The sequence below is a fragment of the Bombus flavifrons genome, chromosome 16 (assembly GCF_040668555.2).
Source record: "Bombus flavifrons isolate JBK064 chromosome 16, iyBomFlav1_principal, whole genome shotgun sequence".
Lineage (NCBI taxonomy): Eukaryota > Metazoa > Arthropoda > Insecta > Hymenoptera > Apidae > Bombus > Bombus flavifrons.
Genome location: NC_138457.1, coordinates 9857320 through 9878640, shown reverse-complemented (window position 1 = coordinate 9878640; position 21321 = coordinate 9857320). Strand labels below are relative to the sequence as shown.

Below are 21321 nucleotides of genomic sequence, written 5' to 3'. Positions count from 1 at the left end.
TAAGCAAAAAAAACTGGCTTACATTAACATCCGCTATGCACTGTTCTGCTAAACCTCCATAACGGTCTTTGTTAAGAGCAATAATTTTATCCCCAACCTTGTATCCTTGTGCTTTAGCTTCTTCCCCAACTTGAATTAATTTTCCAACAAACTCATAACCAAGAACCATGGGCAAAGTTGGTTCAAATGTATACATATTTTTTGTCAATAATGCATCTGATGCATTGAGAGCGCAATACTGAACATCTACAAGAACCTGTCAATGCAAAGATGCTACAAGCTTTGCCTTTCAACGAATATTCTATTAATTTATACCAATGAATTACATACAAAAAGATATAAGGCACTATATATTCTATTTAGAATATTTACAAGAACATTTATAGAATAGTTAGAAAAAGAATTAAGATAAAATACTAAATTACTTTTGTTTATTAACTACCCAAACTTTACGATAAAAACTAATAATTTGCTAATAGTGCTTAGAGATATGATATCATTATTTCTTTCTCAGTTAAAAAGTAAAAATGTAGCTTAAATATAGTTCAATCATAATTTACAAATGTAACTCAAAATTGTTTATTATAAAACTATCATACATAAGCCATTTTTTCTGAAATAATATTGGCAACAAGAAAAGATTTTATACCTTTTCTTTCTCATTGTGCATATAAAATTCCCACTCGTTAATTATACAAATAATGTTAACATTATGTACATCGTATTGTGAAATATACAAAACATTTTACAATTCAGAATATCACAAACAAATAATCAATTGAATTATTAAAACAGAAAATTGAAAGTACATGAAAATATAATAAAGAAATATTTTTATATCTTTGAAAATGTTAATCTTTACATGACAAACTTACTTCATTAGCTTGTAATATTTTAGGAGGATCAACGTTTTCTAAAACGAAGGGCTCGGAAAATTTCTTCAAAACAGCGGCAGAAATTCTACCATGTTCAGAAGCCGGGATGCCACTTTTCGCATTCTCTTCTAGGTTAACAGACTTTTCATTTGCGACAGAACCAAACCTAACAATTTTCGAACGCGTCGACAATTTCTTCAAATGACCGCCACAAAAATCCGCGAAGATTTTTCTTCCTATCACCACCGACATTTTCTATTTTTCTAAGAAAATTCAAATTGTTATTCGAAACGCAAAAATAACATCCATGCAGAACTTTATGAAGTACGAGTGCGCATGCGCGACGCTAATTTAATATCGAATTCTAAAGTTTAAATATCGATGAGGCGGTGAAATCGAACTGAAACGCCTCTGTATCGATATTTTGAATTTTTTATGAAGAAAATTCAAATCTTCTGCAGTTAGATGTCGGCCGTCGCGATTTCAACCACCGTTTCGTTCAAAGTGTTGTTTAATAACTGAAAAATTAATGTGATAAAACTATTTAGTGCTAATGTGTCGTGATTGAATCATGGAGTGATGACCCTGGACCACATAATTTTCTCGATTTTCAGCTTTCAACTATTTCTAGGCCACAATACTTGAAAAAGGTCAGTGATAGAAAATTTCTTCCATTGCATCGCCATTATTCAAGTATGAAATATTATGCGTGTATCTACGCTATCAAATTATTGGACTTTCTTTATTAATTATATTAATTGTTCAATATGCTTCGTATCGTGTGAGTTATTGATAACGACCTTCTTGTTGAGGTTGTTTGATATATATATTTTATGTATAATAATTTTAGTTGCAGGATAAAGTCAAATTATGAAATGCTTCCTGATATAATCCATCAATCTATATAATATACGTACATCGAAATATTTCGTATGTTAATCTTTTTTTCTGAAAATAATAATTTTCGTAAATACTGTGGGACACAGCTTATTTATTATTATAACGAATATCCTGGATGGGTCACCTGTGACTCACACGGTCTGGATTATAGATAACGAAATTCGTATGGTACGAAACGTTAATTCAATATGTCCTCCTTTGAATTCTGTGTATTTATTATTAGAGTGCGAATCTTCATGCATTTATAAATACATGAAATATCTAAAGCAAAGTACTTATTATGATATACAATAGATAAAACAAATTTTTATCTATGTTCAATTTTTTTAGTTATATCTTTTTATTAGTTAGTTGTATTTATATAAATTATAGTTAGTTATACACTAGTTATATGTATATAAAAATATGAATTTGCAGAAACATTCGCAGTCTATTTATTATAATATATATATATATATTTTTTTTTAAATAGTATAAGGATTTTATATTATGTAATTTTTATACAAAATAATTGAGAGATATAGAATATATGTATAAGAATATGTATAGAATAGAAGTATATGTAATATAATTAATAACTCACCTATCGCCAAATGTATGAAAGATCCAAATTTTGACGAAATTTCCGAGGCTGTTAAAGGAGACTGTTTCAGTGAAAACGTCGTAGAATCCATAGTTAAAAATCTACTATGAAATAGAAGAGAACGCAAATGAATTAAAAGAAAGTAGAAATAGGATAATTTTAACTTAACACATTACTAATTAAAAAATTCTCACTTTTTGCGTTCTTATATTATAGTACAAAAAAATTACGAATTTATAACAACATAAGAAATGACTAAAATATTCGTAAAGTAAATCTTTTCCATTATACGAATTTTCGTAAATCTTGAAATTTCTAGACTAACAAAAAATTCAATACAATTACTGAATTCCACGTAAAATAACTAAAAGAGAAAATGAAAAGTTTCGCAATATGACGCAACCTCGATGCGTTCCGGTTGTATAAAACTGACAAAATCGTAGCGAATAAACAAAAATAATGTTTACAAACGCAATTGCCTTTCGAAAAATAGCTGAATTATGATACTTGTTCACCATACCTAATAAACAAAATAACACTTCACACGACGCACTTATTTCGTTCGATTTAGTCACTGGATTTAGAAATAGTTTTTAATTGGAAATAGATGAAAAGTTTGGAAATAACGCCAAACTTTAACAGGAAGTATGTAGAAGTGTGTAGTAGAGAGTAGTCACAGGACTGTTGCCCCACTGATGTTCAAAAGGGTAGTGATTTGGTCGATTTTTGTTTCTTCTGACAAAGTCAAGCCTCCCCACCAGGTTTCTAGCACAATTTTTTTATTTTTACTTTTTCGAGCATCCCCACTAGCCTGGTCATTTGTTATTGCTTTCTCGCTGAAAAATCTTTCTGCCGTCCAAGTTTTCGAAATACAAGTGTACCGGAAACTGCTATGTCTTTACTATGTCAGATGATAATTACTTTGTGAAATTAAAAATGTAGAAAAATCTAATTAAAATTTTTTTTATATTTTAAAGCAGCAAAGAAACATTTTTGTTTCTTCCAATCACATCCCATTTTAAAATTATTTTCTGAGTAATATATTAATTAACTTGACTCCTTGGAATTTAAAGCTATTTAAACATTTTATCAAATAGATTTATTACTTGTCCCCAAGTATTCTTTTTAACGAATTATAGTATTGTTTTATTGGTCATGTAAAAAGGGTAGAATGATAGAGTACAAAGCATTTAACTTTATTTATTGAGCTAATAGGTCATTGCAACTGATTCTCCTTTTTCAATTAATATTTTAAATGGTTGTTCCATGATGATACCTTATAACAGAGTTCATAGTAATTCAATATCTACAAAGAATTATGAGAATTAAATGCAACATTTATGCAATGAACAGAAATACATGTAAAAGTTTCACTTTACACTTGAATTTTAGTTAATGAATGCTTAAAGTAAAAGTAACATAAAAAGCATATAATGTACCTGTATGTTAATCAAGTCGGATTTACAGGAAAGAAAATGGAGTGAAAGATAGGAAGATAGAAACGATGACATTGTAAGTTTGATTAGATTTATTCATTGACAAATATTAAGTCATGCATTAAACAGTATGGCCAGCCGTACTCATATCTATCACAAAAATGTTAGTTCCACTTAAAAACAAATATAGTCATAGATTTAATGATCGGATTAAAAATAATAGGGCGATGACGAGTATGACTAGTACATGATTATAAAAATAGCGAACTCATTTAAACACATCAGGTTAGTTCGAATAAGGACTAAATTAAAGTTAGAGTACGTTTAAGCAGTACGGATCTCACTCACTATCATCTAGTTAAGTGGATTGAAATAAAAGCAACGAAAAGAAGCAAATACATTTAACATAATATAAGTCACAGCGGATATCCTGCTTAATATCGGTGTTGGTAGAAAAGTTCCTTAAAAAAGATATTCAGAATGCTTATCCATAAACGCAATTATAATAATATTGAATCTACAGCAACGATTTATATATTGAATTTAACATACCTAATGACTCTTCATCTTGTAGAAACTAGTTTCAGTATAAAAAATCTCTTAATTTAAGGGCATACGCAATGCAAGCGGTATAAAGCATCATTTAAATACAATAACTTATAAAAATACTTGATAATAGTTAATATACTTTCAAAACAAGAACACTAGACATTCTGTGCATTAAATGAACAAAATGGTAAATACATAAATTAATTGTCGCCAAATAGGTATAATGAGCAATAAATATCACATTGAAAACATTCAGACAAAAGATAAAAAGTGATGCTTCTAGGATTGCGTTTGCCGTTTATACAATCACTATTCTTCACAATCTAATAATATCACTTGATCAGAACCTTGGTACCAATCATTGTTGAGAATTAAAAAATCTACCTACATATTACATACAATAAACAATATACGAACACTTTTGTTCCCCTTCCCAATAAACGTTGTTCAAGTGAAAATGCTGGGTCTTTCTCGTTGGTAGCATAGTTGATAGTATACGAACACATACGTCGACATAATTCGTCTACAAATGTTTTTCTTTTTGTTTTTTTCTTCATTTTTTCCATTTTTACTCTAAACATATCAAATAGTATACTGTGCATTCACATTCATAATACTGTGAATGAATTTCATCTTACATCCTACGCAGAATATTAGGATATTACTGCATTCTTACTTTATGCGCACTCATTGTTGTTGTTAGGTGTACAAGTTCGTTTTTTAGTACAAAAATTCTATTACAAACGTTAGAAAAAGCTATTGTTACTCTTTCGTTTTCCCACTTCCTTGCTTGCTTAGAAACTGAAAACTTAATCTATGCTTCTGGAATGCTGTATGAATAATACTTCTAATTTGACATCGATGTATATCAAAAGTTGTCACACGTCTAGATTATTACTCGTACGATCGGCGAAAACTCCTTCGTTCGTTCTTGTGCAAAAATTCGGTTTGATGGTTTGGTAGAAATCAGAGGAAGATGTAGCGTGATTTTCTTTCTTTTTAAATAACGATGATGAATGAATTTGCTTAAAGATCATTTCGTAAATTATCTCTTTGTATTGTGCCAATTTTACAAAGTTGTCATATATCAATAAATCCCCAATAAATTAGAATTCATTCCCTATGAAACTCTCGCTGAGTTAATAATGGCTACGTTTACATTCCTATGTATGTCTTTCGTATAAGTCATCAAAAAATCGTCTTTACCTGATACTTTCATCGTCATTGTATATAAAAACTACTCAAGTTATAACAAAAGGAATAATAATATATTTATGAGTAAAAATGTTATGACAATATATCTATTGAAATAACGTATCTTTTTTTTTCCTTTTCCAATATTGTGGAAACAAGAGTTAGTTTGAATTTCATAAAAATTCTTCAAATCAATTCTAGAAATATTTCTAATGATTCTGCAAGTCTTACGTATATAAATCTGCACCATTTTCTTTTTTCTTTTCCTTACTATAAAGTTTGCAAAAGATTGATCAAATACAAAGAAATCACAAAAATTCCAACTCCGCTCGATTCGATTAATTTTAAACGCGAAATTAAATTAAAGACTAATTAAACTTAAATTCTGTCTAATGATTCGATTGCTTCGCCATTTGCGGCTATTTTACACTTTTTTTGTGGGTGATTATAAATGGTTTGCAGAGGTATATGAAGCAATTCCACGATTTCTATAAAATTAGGCTCTGCAACAAAAAGAAGTGAATATTTTAATTACTTGACACTGTAATTGTTTATTGTCATAAAGTGTACTCACCGTTTTCCGCTGTGATATATCCGTGTCTAATTAAAAAGTCAAGCGCTACTGGCACCGACGTGGTTTTAAAATGCGAAGACAGTATCCTTTCTAAACATTCGTTAACTGGAAGCAATTCAAAAGTCTCTACCTCTCCATCATTATTACTTGGTACAAAATCTGGTGGTAGTTCAAGGTCGTATACAAACTCAGTATTGGGGAACAGACCCCTTTCACTTTCGAAAAACAGAGATACACAGCCGGCACTCTTTAGTTTTGCAATAAGATTATTAGGAATGCTGGCTTCTTCCCCAGCCTCTTTTATAGCAGTTTCATTAATTCCATAGCCAACGCTCAACCCACCACTCACCATGTTATCCCAGTAGCCAGGCCAAGTCTGCTTGTTTGGGCTACGCTTTTGCAACCATATTGATAAACCTTTTACAGGATCCATAACGTATCCATTAATGTCAACTCCATATTTGCGAATTCCAAACAAGCCTGTAGAATAATAATTTTTAAGTAAAGAATTATGTTAAACAAGTCTAGTTAGATAGATAAAGATGTTAGTAAGATTATAATTAGTGTATATACATGTGGCAGACCGGTCCATTTTGAACAGTGGTGGGGTATTGAATTCTGCACGTACTTCATAGCACTCTTCTCTCCATCCTCTTAATGCTATAAACTTCCCACCTGCACGCCATTCTCTCAGAACTTCCTCAACTCTAGCACTTCTCTCTGCATATTCTCTGAATGCTGGATTCAGTTGCACATACTCAGGATGTACTTGAAATACCTATGAAAAATATTTAAGATAGATATGACAAGATTATATAAACATATTAATAGACATATTATCTATCATAATTCAATATGCAGAGTTACCTGTGGATAATTCAACAATTCCTTCATTACATCTGGACGCACAAGGCCAATTTGTTGCCCATCAACAACAAAGGCTCTGCATTCACCTGCGTGAAAACCTGCAAAGTATCGTGAATTATTTCATTAATCCAATTATTGACATTATAGAATAAAATTAGAATTTAGATATAAAATACAAGCAATAAATGAAAGAAATAGAAAATAAAAAAATTAAAACTGAAAATTAAACGTGTTTGTCAATACAAAAACATAATATAGTAACATAATAATCCTTTTACAACTTGAACCAGGAAAAAGAAAGAATACCAATAGAATCTCACAATTATTCATCAATATACATTCTATTTACAGATCTGTTTAAATTGTACAAGAAACAGATTATAATATAGATCATAAAGATATACGATACACATCCTTGGTATCTACTTTGATAAATATGCATATAGCAACAATACTCAAAATATTTATTATGAGAATAGTAGGGAAAATCAAGGATATATATAATGGTAGGAAAAATTATTGTAGCGAGTTTTATGAAAATCATTTATGCTCTCCGGGGAAGATAGGCACAATTCCTATTAGTTCGCTGAAAATACGTGAAAGAATACACAAGAGACTCGAAATCAATATCTTAGTAGACAGGACGGAAAGCTACGAATTTCTATGCGCTAATCATTACAAAATCGTGCAGGAGGCATACAGAGAGGCGAGGCGCCCTTGTATGAAACGATTTTGCTTACCTGACAGGTAGAAGCAGTTGAATTTGTTGGCGAGCTTCAATAAACGTGACATCGGTTTCTTATCACTATCCGTCATTATGTTTCGCTGTCGTTAGCCAGCTGTGACAAAAAATCCTAGCATAGAGTATAGTATATATCAGACGCGAGTCTCACGGGATTTCTGCACATCGAGGGGTACAGTCTAGACTGAAATTGCCAACGCGATTCATCCCAACTACTTTTATTTTTTCTTCTGCATTTTTTCATAGATTCAGAGATAAGATATCAGATTCTACTTCTTATGTAATTTATAACATACAATATACTTCTATTGCGATAGCAAACAGTAATTAATAGAGTATATGATCTGTAATTGGTTGAATTGATTTAGAAATTGTACGCAATTTCTTTTTATTGGATATTGAATTTTGTGCACTTTTTAAGGATACAATTTTATATATGCAGTTTGTATTTTAAATTTAAATAGAATTATTTATAGTAAAACTGAAATAATATGATATTAAAATTTGTTATGACGCAAAAAAGAAACGAGGAGGTTTATAATTTTTAATATGCACATAAGAGTAATTATTGGGAGGAGTAAAGGGGACAATTTTTAATATTTCATTTTAATCATATTTGAGAACAGTTCAAGAAACTTGCTTATGGTTTAAGTATCATGCCTGGAACATAACCCTGTATTTTCAATAGATTGCGCTAAAGGCGTGTGGATGCACACTGTGTATTGTGTCAAAACTGTAAATTTGTGTATTTATTAAATTTAACATAAAAATGAAAGTGAAGAAGGTTGTATTGCACACCGAAGAAGCGCAAGCGTCTTCTGAATCGGATTCGGAATACAATTCATCAGACGAAGAAGTAAATACCACTTATACATCAAAATATCTATCATAATCTTTTTCTAACCTTTTTTTTTTTCACGTGTATAGTTACAAGAAGCTTATGCGAAGGGTTTGTTGAAACCAGGTTTGAATCTCGTAATTGAAAAACAAAAAAGAGAACACAAAAACAGTGTTGTAAGTATAAAGATGACTAATTCTTAAATGTAACTTAATCGATTAATTTTTTGAAGAAAATGACAAAAATATAATCCCTATAATTGACATTATTCGTAGAACCTTATGAAAAACAAACTAGAGAAATTTAAACTGGATTTGCCATGGATCGAAAGGTTAGACATGGTTAATGCGCCAGCACCTTTAGCACCAGAATTGGCATTGCAAATGCAGGAACAGGAAGTAAGGCGTTCTAAACAGTTACAAGGGAATAAGAAGTTGCCACAGTACGAACCAGCTGAAGATCCTGTTCTGAATGACTTTCGTAGGGAAACGATGTTTCACAGACAAGCACAGGGTGCTGTTATGGATGCAATCGCACGGCTGAAAAAGCTTGGTATTCCAACAACCAGACCCGACGATTATTTTGCTGAAATGGCAAAATCAGATACTCATATGCAAAAGGTTAGACAAAACTTAATGAGACAGCAAATAATAGCACAAAGGTCGGAGAAGGTCAGACAACTGAGACAACAGAGGAAAGTAGGAAAGCAAATGCAAATAGAAGCAACTCTGAAAAAGCATGCAGAAAAGAGAAAATTATTAGAGGAGGTTAAAAAATATCGCAAGGGTGTGAGAAAAGACTTAGATTTCTTAGATGACAAAAACAAACCTCAAGGTAAAGCAGTGAATCAGAAGGTAGCAGCAAAGCGAAAAATGAGGGATGCTAAATATGGGTTTGGTGGGAAGAAACGTGGCAGTAAGAAGAACACAAGGGCAAGCTCTGCGGATGTTTCAGAATATAAAAGGCCTTCGAAGCCAGGGAAAGATTTGAAGAATAAAGGGGGAAAAGGGGGGAAGCCTAAACAGAGATTAGGAAAAAGTCGTAGAATACAGATGAAAGCAAAGAAGAGGAGACAATAGGAACGAACTTGATGTAATATGTTTTATACGACTAATTGACCTAAGCCACGTATTTGTAAAATAATAAACTTTTACGTAATAAACGACTCGAGATACTTTCTATTATTATTTCTTACCTTTTTATCGAAATATTTCTGGGATCTCGTTCAACAGACAGCAATGAACAATTGCAAACTGGCCTCGACAAAAGAATTTTTGTCGCATACGTAACTACGTTCAAACGTATCGAGCGTGAAAGCACTGAAACGTATGCAAAGAAGGGATTACGTAAAGACGTGTAAAGCAAGAAAATCTTTTTCCCTTTTCAGAGATCTTTTTCAAGTTAGGTAGCACACTGTTTCGTGCTCAATCAAACGCGAACAGCCCCGAAGCATCATCGATACCGACGTTCTCGAGCCTGCTATTGCGTTTTATATGTATCCGTGGAATATTTCTATGCGCGCTGGAAAAATATACACCGGCCAAACAGAAACGCCCCGTCGACTATTGTGGTTCTTATCACTCGTACCTTTCACGAACTCCTATATAAAAAGGAATTCTTTCTCATTGTCGATGATAATAGTAGCCGCGAGTGTGTACACGCAACGCAAAGATGTTCTTTCGATTATAGCGATTTCCTTGCTTCATCTTCGAATCCTCGTACTTTTTGTGATTTATTTTTTATTTATATGATATTTTTAGTTTGTCATTCTATTGCTAAAGTTAGATATCATGAAATATTTGAATGATTGAAATCCAATAGGATATTCCAATATAAATAGTACCTTGTTTTTGGGATATTCTTAAAAATTTTATAATAGTTGAATTAGAAAAGGTAATCATTACTTGGAACATATATATTATTATCTGAAAAATCTTTACTAAAAAATTATCTCAGATTAGATTAATCTGATAACGTAAAACAAACATAACGTACATCGAAGAGTTTGAGTGTTAAAAGTTTCGATTAAGTTTTATCACACGCAAGTACAGGAGAAAAATAACTAAACAAAATGAACGAATGGTACATAAAACAACGGCAGGAGTGGTCGCATGATGGATCGCTTAATCTACAAAGTGACTCTCCAATATTTGGTGCTCGACCCGTTCAATACGTTAATGCCCCATTATGTTATGAAAAATCGCGAAGGATGTGGTCGAATGATAGCGACACGAAACACGTGGATTAGAGTAATCTCCCTATGGTATCGATACCGGCGGAATATTTAACATGTGTCGTCCATTAGACAATCCACTGTATCTACAGGGTTTGTTACATGCATAGGAATGCGATTACACCGCATATTACATGCGCGGCCACGTTTGCACTCGCGTAGAGATACGTATGTACACACGCTCCCCTTTCCTTTAGCGATCGTTGGCTTGATTCGCCACCATACGTAGCTAATGATGATTTAACCTCATCTTCTATTCATGTGTGTACATTTAAAATTCAGAAGCTTGTAACAAAAAAAAGTTACCCTTATCAAATTTCTAGATAATATCGCATAACAAATGAATTCCCCCCTCCATTCATGTAAAATTCGAAAGTATATACAGTAAAAAAGAAAAATGGTAAATTATATTGACTGCGAGTTAGTTAATCTTACTCAATGAAATAAGAATAATATGAATAATAAACTCATATATGATAGACGTGTAATATAAAGATGTATAATTAACATTGTTACTATTGTAATGAATTATCTATTGAATTTTAGTTCAGTTCTATAATAAATATATTCTAAGTTACAAAATGTCTATGCCTGTGTCTGGAAACTTTATAGAGATAGAGTAATAATTCAGTTACTCGGAAAATGACAGAAAATTATTTGAAAAATCGATCGATTAACTTTTGAAAATGCATGATGACGCGCACACGTGGGATCATCGATGCGATGGATCCTCGAGGATCGATGGGATGGATGGTCAGTGGAATATGGGATAACACGCTTGATTGGGTTCCGAGTGTATACTTGTTATTTGGCGAGTGGAAATACCAGCGATCGAGCCGCATGCATAAGGCTGGGCCATTGGTGTGCAGCCACGTGCACGTGGCCGTGTATATTTTTTACAATAGCCCCGGGTTATTGTATTTAAATCCAGGAGCACTCTCGCGCTGTGTCCTCCGCTTCTGTGTCCGGCGCAGACACAAGAGCCCTGGGAATCCGCTCTCCAGGTAACAGCTGTTTTAGAGGGAGATCCCCATTTTTATTCCCTCCCACGCATTCCTAACAATTACTCAAGTGGTACGCACCGTTCCATAGGTTCTTTCTTCCGTGATTTTCATTCTTAATCCTAGAATAGTATACTATAGGCTCTTTTATGACCCGAACATAGCGATTTCGGTTACCGTGTTGCAAAATAATTTGGCCAATGTATAGTAACATATTTATTCTTCAACGCAGTTCTAAAGCAATAACAAGACAGCTTTAACTCATCTTGCTATTTATTAACTCATCAAAGCTGAAAAAACGCTTTATCGAAACTATCTTTTTATCCAAATAAGAGACAGGCCCGCAAGTTATTATCTTTCATGAGACAGAGTCGGAATGTTAGAGAGGTTAGGAAACATCGTCGCAAATGAACAGCTTCCCTTATCGGGACCGGCGAATCGTCCAGTTTTCAGACGTACTCGGTTAACGCGATCATGTTCGCGGTATTCATAGCTGGGATACAGTTAGCATGTACGAATTTCATCGAACAAATTCGTGAGGTTTTTCCATGTATGGAACCGTACACACGATTCCATGGCTGGACCACGAGAATATGGACAGGTATCTCGCGCAGATATTTGTATTGATGACAACCGCGGCGTGACATGTATCCTCCGTCGCGTCGGCTGCTAATGGGTGAAATTTGTTTCGTCGTTGCCTTCGGGCGATTTTGTTCGATTTCAAATTTCACCGAATCCGTATACTCCCTCTATCTCCCGTTCTGTTTCGCTCGCTACGTCGACCTACCACGGCGTTCCCGTGCTCATGGAAACCTGACAGGACAACGATAAAATATCCATCTCAATTATTTAGACCTTCGCCTAGTGTGCAGTATGGAAACACGGGTGGTTTTAATCGATGGAGCGCTTGATAAATTGGTGCATGTGTTTTCTTCATTTTTTTTTTTTTTTTTTTGTTTGACAATGTCGCTAAGTAATTGGAACAAGGTATTTTTGATCGTTAATGGACGTCTGGGAATTTGAGTGGATGTTTTCAACGTAAGAATTGTCGAATCTTTTGAAGAGTTTCGTGCGATCTGTAGAAATTTAGAATTGGAAACCTGTCGGATCTTGGGATTTTTAACGTAGAATAGTTATATCAAGTTCTTGGAATTAGGAAATTTGAAGTGTTTGGATCATCCACGTTCTGAATTTTCAGAATTTCTAATTTCTACAGCTTTGAATTTCTCAAGTTTCGACTGTTCTTACTTCTGAATTTAAAGGCGTTGGATCTTCAAAGTTTGGCGTTTTTAATCTTACTTCTGAATTTTCTAAATTCCAAATTTGTTCGGTCTCCACTAAATTATACATGCGCGATAAAGTTTCTTAAAATCTTAATATTATAAAACCAAAGTACGTGAACCGTTTTTGCAACGGACGAAACAGAAGACGAACGTCGATAAGTCGGAAACGATATAACGAAATGGAAACGTGGATTTTAGCATGAAAATAGTAGGGCGTTCGATGTATTCGGTGCGTTGAAGGATATAAAACATTTTTCAGATATCTCTGCTCGACATGATAGACTTTATCCGACGAAAATGGATTCGACGAACCCTTTTATGGTTGAGACGAATAAAAATAAAGAAGATGGATTAAACAGAGATTTTTATTAACGCTTTAAAGTCAATTTTTCCTGCTCTTTTCTTTTCCAATTCGTGTTTCATCTCTTTCTATCTCATATACAATTATGAAATGTACAACTGCGTGCTTAAAATGTTCAAAATGGAAGTTGTTTACCGGGTTACTTTGTAATCCAACGAAACTTGTCAGTGTCCTGAACTGTAACGTTGATTAAAAGTTTAGATTGCACGAAGTTATTTCGTTTCTTGAATTTTCAACTTCGTTTCGGATGTCGTTAACGATTGCTTAAAACGCTTTTGATTCTAAGAGATGACTAAACGAAGTTTCGAGTTTGTATCGTGTTTACGTAATCAATGAAGATTTTCGCGAAATAATGTAAATTTATAACGACTGCCTTTAGGAAGACATTATTATTGTTAATATCAATATCAAAACTTTGTCTTCTTTTCTTTGTCAAATTTTATTCTATGAAAAAATTATACCGTCCAAATATTGAATCGAGGAAACAAAGAAGAATTAAATTCGCATAGAAAACATCGCATGCGGTAAGAATGAATGTTCCGAAGGATCATTGGGAGGCTAATCCGGTTTAGACGCAACCGAAAGCTTAGTTGGAGTAGTTTAGTCAACTGGCTTGCACACATGGATCAAATAACTCGGTCGAGTAGTGATTTAGTTAAGTTTGAGCTGCCATCCATACGAGTTCAGTGGAATATTTCACTTCTACCGGGAATCTACATATCTGTGTACGGTTCTGTTTAGCAAACACGTGGTGATAACAACAGAGAATGAAAAAGATTCGTTCTTTGCCTACGATTTAATTTTATTCTTTTGCTTAAACGACTCATCGTCAGAATGATAAATTATCCAATATATCCAATTTCAAGTAGAATCAAAGTTACTTTAAAAATCATCCTAAACGACAAATGCCCCTGCACATGACTCAACAACTCTTAAATATTTCCAAGCCTACGCTTTCAAATTTTCTCCGAACCAAAGACGAGGCAGTCGCAGTACGTATTTCCCATCTTTTCCACCAGCCTACGTCCCTCATACAAGGCCAAACACACGCAAACACAAATACAGCCATTCACACGGAACGACTTTTCCCGGAAGCATAAAACGGCGCTCACGTCGGCACGTGGCTATGTTAGGGGCCGCATCGAATAATACAGTCGTCCATAGACGAGATAGTTAGCCGTTGGTTACTTCTGCCCCCGGTGTGTTCCATAAAGCTCACGGTAAATCGACTGTGAGCGGGTGTGGAGCAGCAACCGAGCTCTACTGTGTTGCACGTACGCGGCCACGGGTGTTGGGTGCCCACGGGGGTGCAGAGGGAGAGAAACGCGAAGAGGAGGGATGGGAAACCATTATTGAAATGCAGTAAATGGCCGTGAGTTTCAATTGCCCCTGGGTGCTTCGAGCGTGCCGTAGGAAAGAGAGGCGCCTACCACCCTGGCCGTGTCCCCGCACACCCCCACACACCCGCGAAACCACCCTTTCACGGACGGGAGGGAATTACGAGAATTCGCAATGATTCCGCTCGCTGTCGGCGCACGAAAACACACGGGGGTTGATCGGCCTACGGGCTGTCGATGGTAAGGGCTATTACCTGGTCTAATGCTTCCTCTGCCAAGATGCTACCCCAGGTTTTTAGGGGGAGGGAGGCAGACGAGAGTTTGGAGTGGGGTTTGCATAATGTGTCGCGATTAATATATAGGTTTTGTTCGATTCTTTTGTCCTTGATGTTTTTCTTTTTTCGTTCTGGCATGATTCGATGCGTGGAGGTTCATTCGTATGTGATCAAGAGAATTTGCCATTGTACGAGACATTTCAGGCAGGGGATTTTTCTAACTTTGAAAAGCTTACGAAGTTTTAACTGCGCATTCCTTGGAAAGTAGAATTTCGTTGCATCTTTTTCTTAATGCTGTCGTTTTCTAATTTTATTTTATTTTTTTTTGGGGGGTGGGAGGGGAGAGGCGTGTGATACGGTGTACGGAAATTTTATGTCCAGTCTGGTGGTCAGGAAGATTTGTAATTTCTTAAAGAAGGATCCTTTTTATTCAACGTAGAGCTTGGCTTGGCGTTATGTTGTATCGTACAGCAAATGTTTTATTCTGTTGAATTTTGTGGATGCATTCAACTTAAAATATACGAAATGACACAAATTTGTCCAACTATCGATGATCGTATCTGGATATGTATCTCAATAACACATCGAATCAGCTAGAATTAGATTGTTTCCAGTGAAAACGTGAACTATTGGTGGAAGATTCTATCCAATCATTCACACGAGAAACATGTGACCAATTCCCCAGAATAATTGCTGTTTGCAGTTATTATGCATCCTGTGGCGTGTTACACGACACGTGTTATTTGAACAACGTGAATGTTATAATAGATACAAACAAAGCGCAACGCATAATCGCTTCGATGTTCTTCGGATAATATAAAGGTTAGCCGTGTCCCTAATTGGGGATAATGGCAATCGAACCTCCATAATGTGCGTGCATATTAAATTGTACAATTTCTAGCCCTAACAATTAATTTATCACTTTTGAGGATTATAAGACTATTAATTTATAACATAAAAATCTTTGTTTATAAAGATACGAATAATTTAAAACTTACGTTGGATATTTTTAAATATAATGTTTTCAAACAACAATTCAAAAATTACATTAAATATTTCGTTTTTCAAGAAACATTAGAGTTGTTACAGTAAAGAAACGATAATCTTTATGTAAATTTTCGAAAGTTTTTCATACTGAAATTTCTGCAATTCTTCATAGCAATAATTACAGTCGCAGGCTACGAAGCACGAATCTAATTGGTTTAATCTATGTCGGCTAATTGGTTGACAGATTAAAATCGTGGATGTACAGAATCTCTGGAAGTAATTCTTCATCCTGAATTCTTGCAATCTTAATTCAAAATCAACAAATTCCTACGTTTCTTAAATACAAATAATTGGCAGATTAAAGATAGGGTAAAGAATAATCGAACAATTTATTGTAAAAATTCTGTCTATTTTCGAGACAATTAAAATTCTCCATTTACCCGAATTTCCTTTTGAAGTTATCTTTTACGTCCACTATTTGTAGCGAGATAATACTTGGCCACCATTTATAAAACTAACTAAAAGGTTTGCCATTTTTTATAAATATATGTGTAATTTAAAATCTTCCGTACCCGCTCGCAAAAAGCTCTGTGACCGAAAAAATTTCATAAAAGAATTTCTCTAGCCCAAAAATTTACTAATCCTTTAGAAAATCCTCATTACCTTTTGCAAGCACTTGTGCAACGCGAAAATCCGACTATTCGTATCTAAACTTCCTGTTAGAAAAGTAAATAATACATAATTTGGATCACTTTTTGCCCCTTACGATATCTTCCGTGGCCCAGATTCGTTCTTCTTCGATTCGCTAAATGACGATTGAATTCGCTATTATCAACTTCGTTTCTGCAAGTAAGTAGGTCCATGTAACTATATGTAACTGAACCAACGAGATCGTATAACGAGATGCAACCAGACCAACCGGAGCGTGTAACTAAATACAACCAAGATCAACTGGAGTACGTAACAATGTATACAATAACCCATAAATAACTAGGTGCTCGGTTATTTTCCTTACAACGTTGCAAATTTAACAGAGCATTATTTGACAAAGCAAAATTCACGGCGAAAGCAAGGGTATGAAGAGAGGAAAAGTATGAAATTATTTGCGTTATTTATATATATACGATATATGAAACTGGATTAATTCGAAGGTTTGCCTAAGTCTTCGTGATGATCGAAGAGATCGATTATCGGTTTCGTGAATGGATTTCTAGATAGAAAAACACTGGATGCACGTGATCGATACGTGCTCACGTTCGCGTTGGTAGGCGGGATAAGGGCCGCTGGTGCAAAACGCGATCGTTTAGGTAACGCAGTCAGGGAGACAAATGCGATATCGCGTCTCACGGCTATAGCGGAATTTCAATGGAGCAGATGATATTCAGCGATTCGCAGACGTCGGTAACGAAATTGGACTGGCGTGTCAGTGGCATACCAATAAGCGATATACGCGAACGGAGAGTCCCGGCCACGCTTTATTTTCCCTGAATATGACGCGACCTATTCGCGAGCACGTATTTGTCAGCGAGACCCGCGGAATAGAGCTACTCGACTGTTTTCCCTGAGAAGCGGCATGACATTTTTATGCGGGTCATTTGTATGTATGCACAATGCCTACAGTTTCGCCCCGGCTTGTCTAGGGATCCCTAGGATACTCGCAAAGTATCGAGAGACGTTTCAGAGATCATGTCTGTGTGATTTCTAAGTGGTTGCTGTTCTTAGTCTCTCGCTTTCCACTTGTTTATGTTGGAACAAGTTCTTTTTCTTTTTTACAAGAACAGTAGCTTGCTTGTGTACAGGTTTTTCCGCGATATTTTGTTCGATCAAGGTGATCGATATTATCGCGATATGATACTTGGTTATTTACAAATCTTAGGATTCGCTAATAAATATGTTTCAATTTTTCTTTCCTGAAGAAAGAATGATTTTCTCCAATCATCGATTTTCTCATTTATTAGAAAAGAAAAACATAAAATATTTATTTAATTGGAAATTAATTCTTTAGCGAAATTAATCATAATTAACTTTTTGATATTAGATCGAAATTAACGAAGCGATCCTCGCGTTGGTGAACAGAAATCCAGAGATTTCGATTCAAACGCGTATTCATTCGACCTAACCTCAAAACTTGACGGAGTTGCCATTTGCTATATCGAACGTTTCTCATCAGAAGTTGACATATAACCGTTTTCGTTCACGCTTTTCGCTTTTCCACCCGCGTCAATCAGAGAAATACAAACATTTCGGTGAATGCAATCAGTATCGTTCGCGCTGTCCTCTTCATTAGCGTTGACCACGTTTGCAAGATCCGACGATGTTGACCTCTTTGCGCAATAGATAATGGAAAACTCTGCATCGAGTCGAATCGTACCATTCAAAGCGATACCATACTTCGATACGAAGGACAGAAACTTTCAAACAAGTTCAACATCGGGAACGTTTCGAAATTATATAATTAATATTATTCCTTGGTCCTAAGATAGATCGTGGTCGTTATTAATCGAAAGTTTCGACAGAAAATTATGTCACTTTTACTAATTATATTTTGAGCTTGTTTATTTCTGGTAGAAAGATATCTACCAAAGAGATTTCTTCTCTATGTGAAATTTTGTTTTTTGTTAAGTTGTTTGTAACAAAAATAATTCTTGTCGATTGTCGTTAATTGATTTTTTAAGCGGGCAAATTATTTCGGAGAATTCTCGACACTGTTATTTTATAGCGTTCTTAAATGGAGCGTGTGTATACGCTAAAATTAAATTATTCAAAAAGAACATTACATTATTACTTAATCAAGTTTGTAGTCAAGTTTGTGTCAGTTTGAATTGGAATATACACGTTGAAGGAAGTACAGATGTCGATAAAAGATGTCTCTGCAATGACCTTTATATTCCTAATGAATTACTTTCATATTGATAGACATAGGTTCATTCTCTCGTGGTCGGAATCGATGGGATTCGATTTTCACTTTGTCGAACGATATGTGTCGTATCGGAGGTTTTAAATATTTAAACGAAGAATCCTTCTCGCTCACGGAATATAGATGAAAGAATATTTTTACTTACACATGCAGTTTTAACTTATCCTTGCAAGCTGGAATTTAAATATCTCCAATTAAAATCCGGTGAGCTGCCTTTAAAAGCTGGAAATTTAAATTCTGCCGATAAAGCTTGAATACCGGCGCGTCCGGTTGAAATTTTCACCTTGCCATAGAAAGACTATTAGTTGTTATTTATTCCCCATCGCGCGGGAAATCTGTACCCTTTTCCACGTGGATTCCATCCATTTTCAAATATTCGCGCGACGTCGTTTCAAAATTAACGAGTATTTAAATTGGCATTACTTTAAACGGACAGAAGCTATTTTCTACCTTCCACATTATTTTAAATATTTATTTCAAAAATCTCCGGGGCATTAAGCTCTTTGTAAAACTCTCCGATTCAAAAATTGAAACCTATGTTGCTTCAAATATTTAAGCTCTTGATAAACAAAATATGCAAAGTGTTTATCAATACGCTAAAAACTCGCCAAAATATTGTAAGTCTTTCTGTTTTTAGCAAAGTACACTTCTATATATTTATATATTATAATAGTATTATATTACGAATAGTATTACAATCATGTAGGATCAGTTGTAGTATAATAAACGACGAATAACGTCCGTAGAAATCGAATTTCTGAATAAATATGAAGGATTTATTTGAATAAAAAATATCTCACGGTAGATCGAATTTGCTTTGAAGAAATTTTTCAATAGGAGAGAAAAGATATCGATAGACCCTCCACGTTCTCGTCCGTAGAGACGCGAATTGCGAGGCATTTCTCACATACGGAGGAGCGTGCAGCGGAAAATCCTTTTTCTAGGGACTTTCACACGCTTACGTGTTTTGTGTTCTTCCCTATTATGACTGTTGCGTGCCGTGGCGGCGTATCGAGGGCTTCCCCGACGTGCTCGACGCGATACGATGATCTCTGAATCGACCAAGTCCTCTTCACCAGGCAAATCGATTTCACAGGCGTGCTATACCCGTTTTATATTTAATGGGACATAACCTTTTGCACGGTAAAAATTCCTATGACGATCAAATCCTGTCGTACGTCGCGTTCCTAGAGTGTGCCGAATGTTTATGAAGATTTAATATTCCCATTACACGATTAGACGATGTATTGCACACTCGAAGGTTCCAGATTCAGAGTGGTCGGTAGGAATGGAAGTTGGATTTTTTTCTTTTTTTTTCACGGAAGAGACACGAATAAGCATACTTGAGTTTTTATATATTTTAGATATTTCACAGAGATATTAAAGGCATTGTGTGAAACTCTCTTTGTATCGAATTTTTCGATATCAATTCCTTTTTTCAAGGAATAAGCCAGTAGTTTTGTTTTTGTATTCGGCATTAAATTTCTCGTCAAATACGTACTTATTTTCGAGGATATTTTAGATCATATCGGTTCAAAGTTGGATCCACTCGAAATGCAATACTACGTATCCAAACGAAAGAAGAGAAAAAAGAACGAGTATCATCGATGATATCGACGTATTTTTAGATATTTCGAACAATATTCGGGCACGCGTTCAAACGAAGTGAAAAGTGTTGAAGTGGGTATCGAGATGGACGAGGATGCAATATTTTACGAATATTGAAAAGTTTTGACGGAAAACACCACTCGATTTTTAATGTTTCACGAATTCATCGAAAGCTCGACAATGTCCTTCGCAATTTGTTTGTGCGCGGATCTCATCGATCCGTTTTATCGCTTACAGCGACCGAACTTTTATTTTCGTCTCTCAAAGAATCCATAAATCCATAATTTAGAATTTTCAAATACACAATTTTCTCATTTAACATTAACGAATTACTCTACTCACGCTCGATTGTTCGTCACTGACTTTATGCGTTTATAAAAAGATGTTTTAAATTCTAGCTTTGAAACAATAAATTTACGAATCAGAGGTAATATAGAGCGTAACATTAAAATTCAAGACTTTGATTTTATCTTGCAAATGAGATTAATAAATAATTCGGAAAAAATATCTGCAAGGAAATAACCACCCCGATTGAAAAAATACGCGGACATTGAAAAAACAATGGAATTTTCAAACGTCTCTTTTCGATTAACTCGAATTACATCGATAAATCAAGTTAAAATCGAGCTTCTACAAGCTATTCGTCTAAAGTTTTCTAAAACGCTCCGTCCACTTTTCCATGAATTTAATTTACACGAATCATCATCTCTCGACCACCGTCGCCTATAAAACTACTCAAAAATCCATGAAGAAATCGTGTA

The 21321-nt window shown here is 34.6% G+C and overlaps 4 protein-coding genes across 6 annotated transcripts in view; 2 read left to right on the top strand and 2 right to left on the bottom strand.

The window, feature by feature from the left end:
• The window catches only part of LOC138188464 (uncharacterized protein DDB_G0284459), a 60068-nt gene extending 59073 nt beyond the window's left edge, over positions 1-995 (bottom strand). Inside the window, exon 1 of the mRNA XM_069130253.1 lies at positions 876-995. Within this exon, the coding sequence (XP_068986354.1) occupies positions 876-880 (5 nt within the window). The 5' untranslated portion in view covers positions 881-995. The remainder of the gene's footprint in view (positions 1-875) is intronic.
• Positions 996-1405: 410 nt separating this feature from the next.
• The window catches only part of LOC138188465 (uncharacterized), a 377221-nt gene continuing 357305 nt past the window's right edge, over positions 1406-21321 (top strand). For both annotated transcript variants that reach the window (XM_069130259.1, XM_069130256.1), the window contains exon 1: positions 1406-1525. The gene's annotated coding sequence lies outside the window, so the exon portion shown is untranslated. The remainder of the gene's footprint in view (positions 1526-21321) is intronic.
• LOC138188466 (uncharacterized) lies at positions 1900-7957 on the bottom strand. Of its 2 annotated transcripts, none has more exons than XM_069130264.1 (7): positions 7719-7957; positions 6979-7076; positions 6685-6889; positions 6112-6591; positions 2879-6040; positions 2359-2462; positions 1900-2036 (listed from the first exon to the last, which is right to left on the bottom strand). In XM_069130264.1, the coding sequence occupies exons 1-5, from the start codon at positions 7792-7794 to the stop codon at positions 5916-5918; spliced, it is 984 nt and encodes a 327-aa protein (XP_068986365.1). In that variant the 5' UTR covers positions 7795-7957; the 3' UTR covers positions 1900-2036; positions 2359-2462; positions 2879-5915. The 2 variants fall into 2 exon arrangements, with proteins under 2 accessions (XP_068986365.1, XP_068986366.1); XM_069130265.1 differs by having other exon boundaries at positions 2359-2406.
• LOC138188467 (probable rRNA-processing protein EBP2 homolog) lies at positions 8212-9730 on the top strand. The gene is made up of 3 exons (XM_069130266.1): positions 8212-8576; positions 8648-8734; positions 8834-9730. The coding sequence occupies exons 1-3, from the start codon at positions 8490-8492 to the stop codon at positions 9635-9637; spliced, it is 978 nt and encodes a 325-aa protein (XP_068986367.1). The 5' UTR covers positions 8212-8489; the 3' UTR covers positions 9638-9730.

Coding starts and splice junctions, on each gene's coding strand:
- LOC138188467 (XM_069130266.1), top strand. CDS start 8,490: ATGAAAGTGAAGAAGGTTGTATTGCACACCGAAGAAGCGCAAGCGTCT. Junction 8,577..8,647: donor ACAATTCATCAGACGAAGAA/GTAAATACCACT, acceptor TCACGTGTATAG/TTACAAGAAGCTTATGCGAA. Junction 8,735..8,833: donor GAGAACACAAAAACAGTGTT/GTAAGTATAAAG, acceptor CATTATTCGTAG/AACCTTATGAAAAACAAACT.
- LOC138188466 (XM_069130264.1), bottom strand. CDS start 7,794: ATGACGGATAGTGATAAGAAACCGATGTCACGTTTATTGAAGCTCGCC. Junction 6,592..6,684: donor AATGGACCGGTCTGCCACAT/GTATATACACTA, acceptor ATTATTCTACAG/GCTTGTTTGGAATTCGCAAA. Junction 6,041..6,111: donor ATATATCACAGCGGAAAACG/GTGAGTACACTT, acceptor TTTTTGTTGCAG/AGCCTAATTTTATAGAAATC.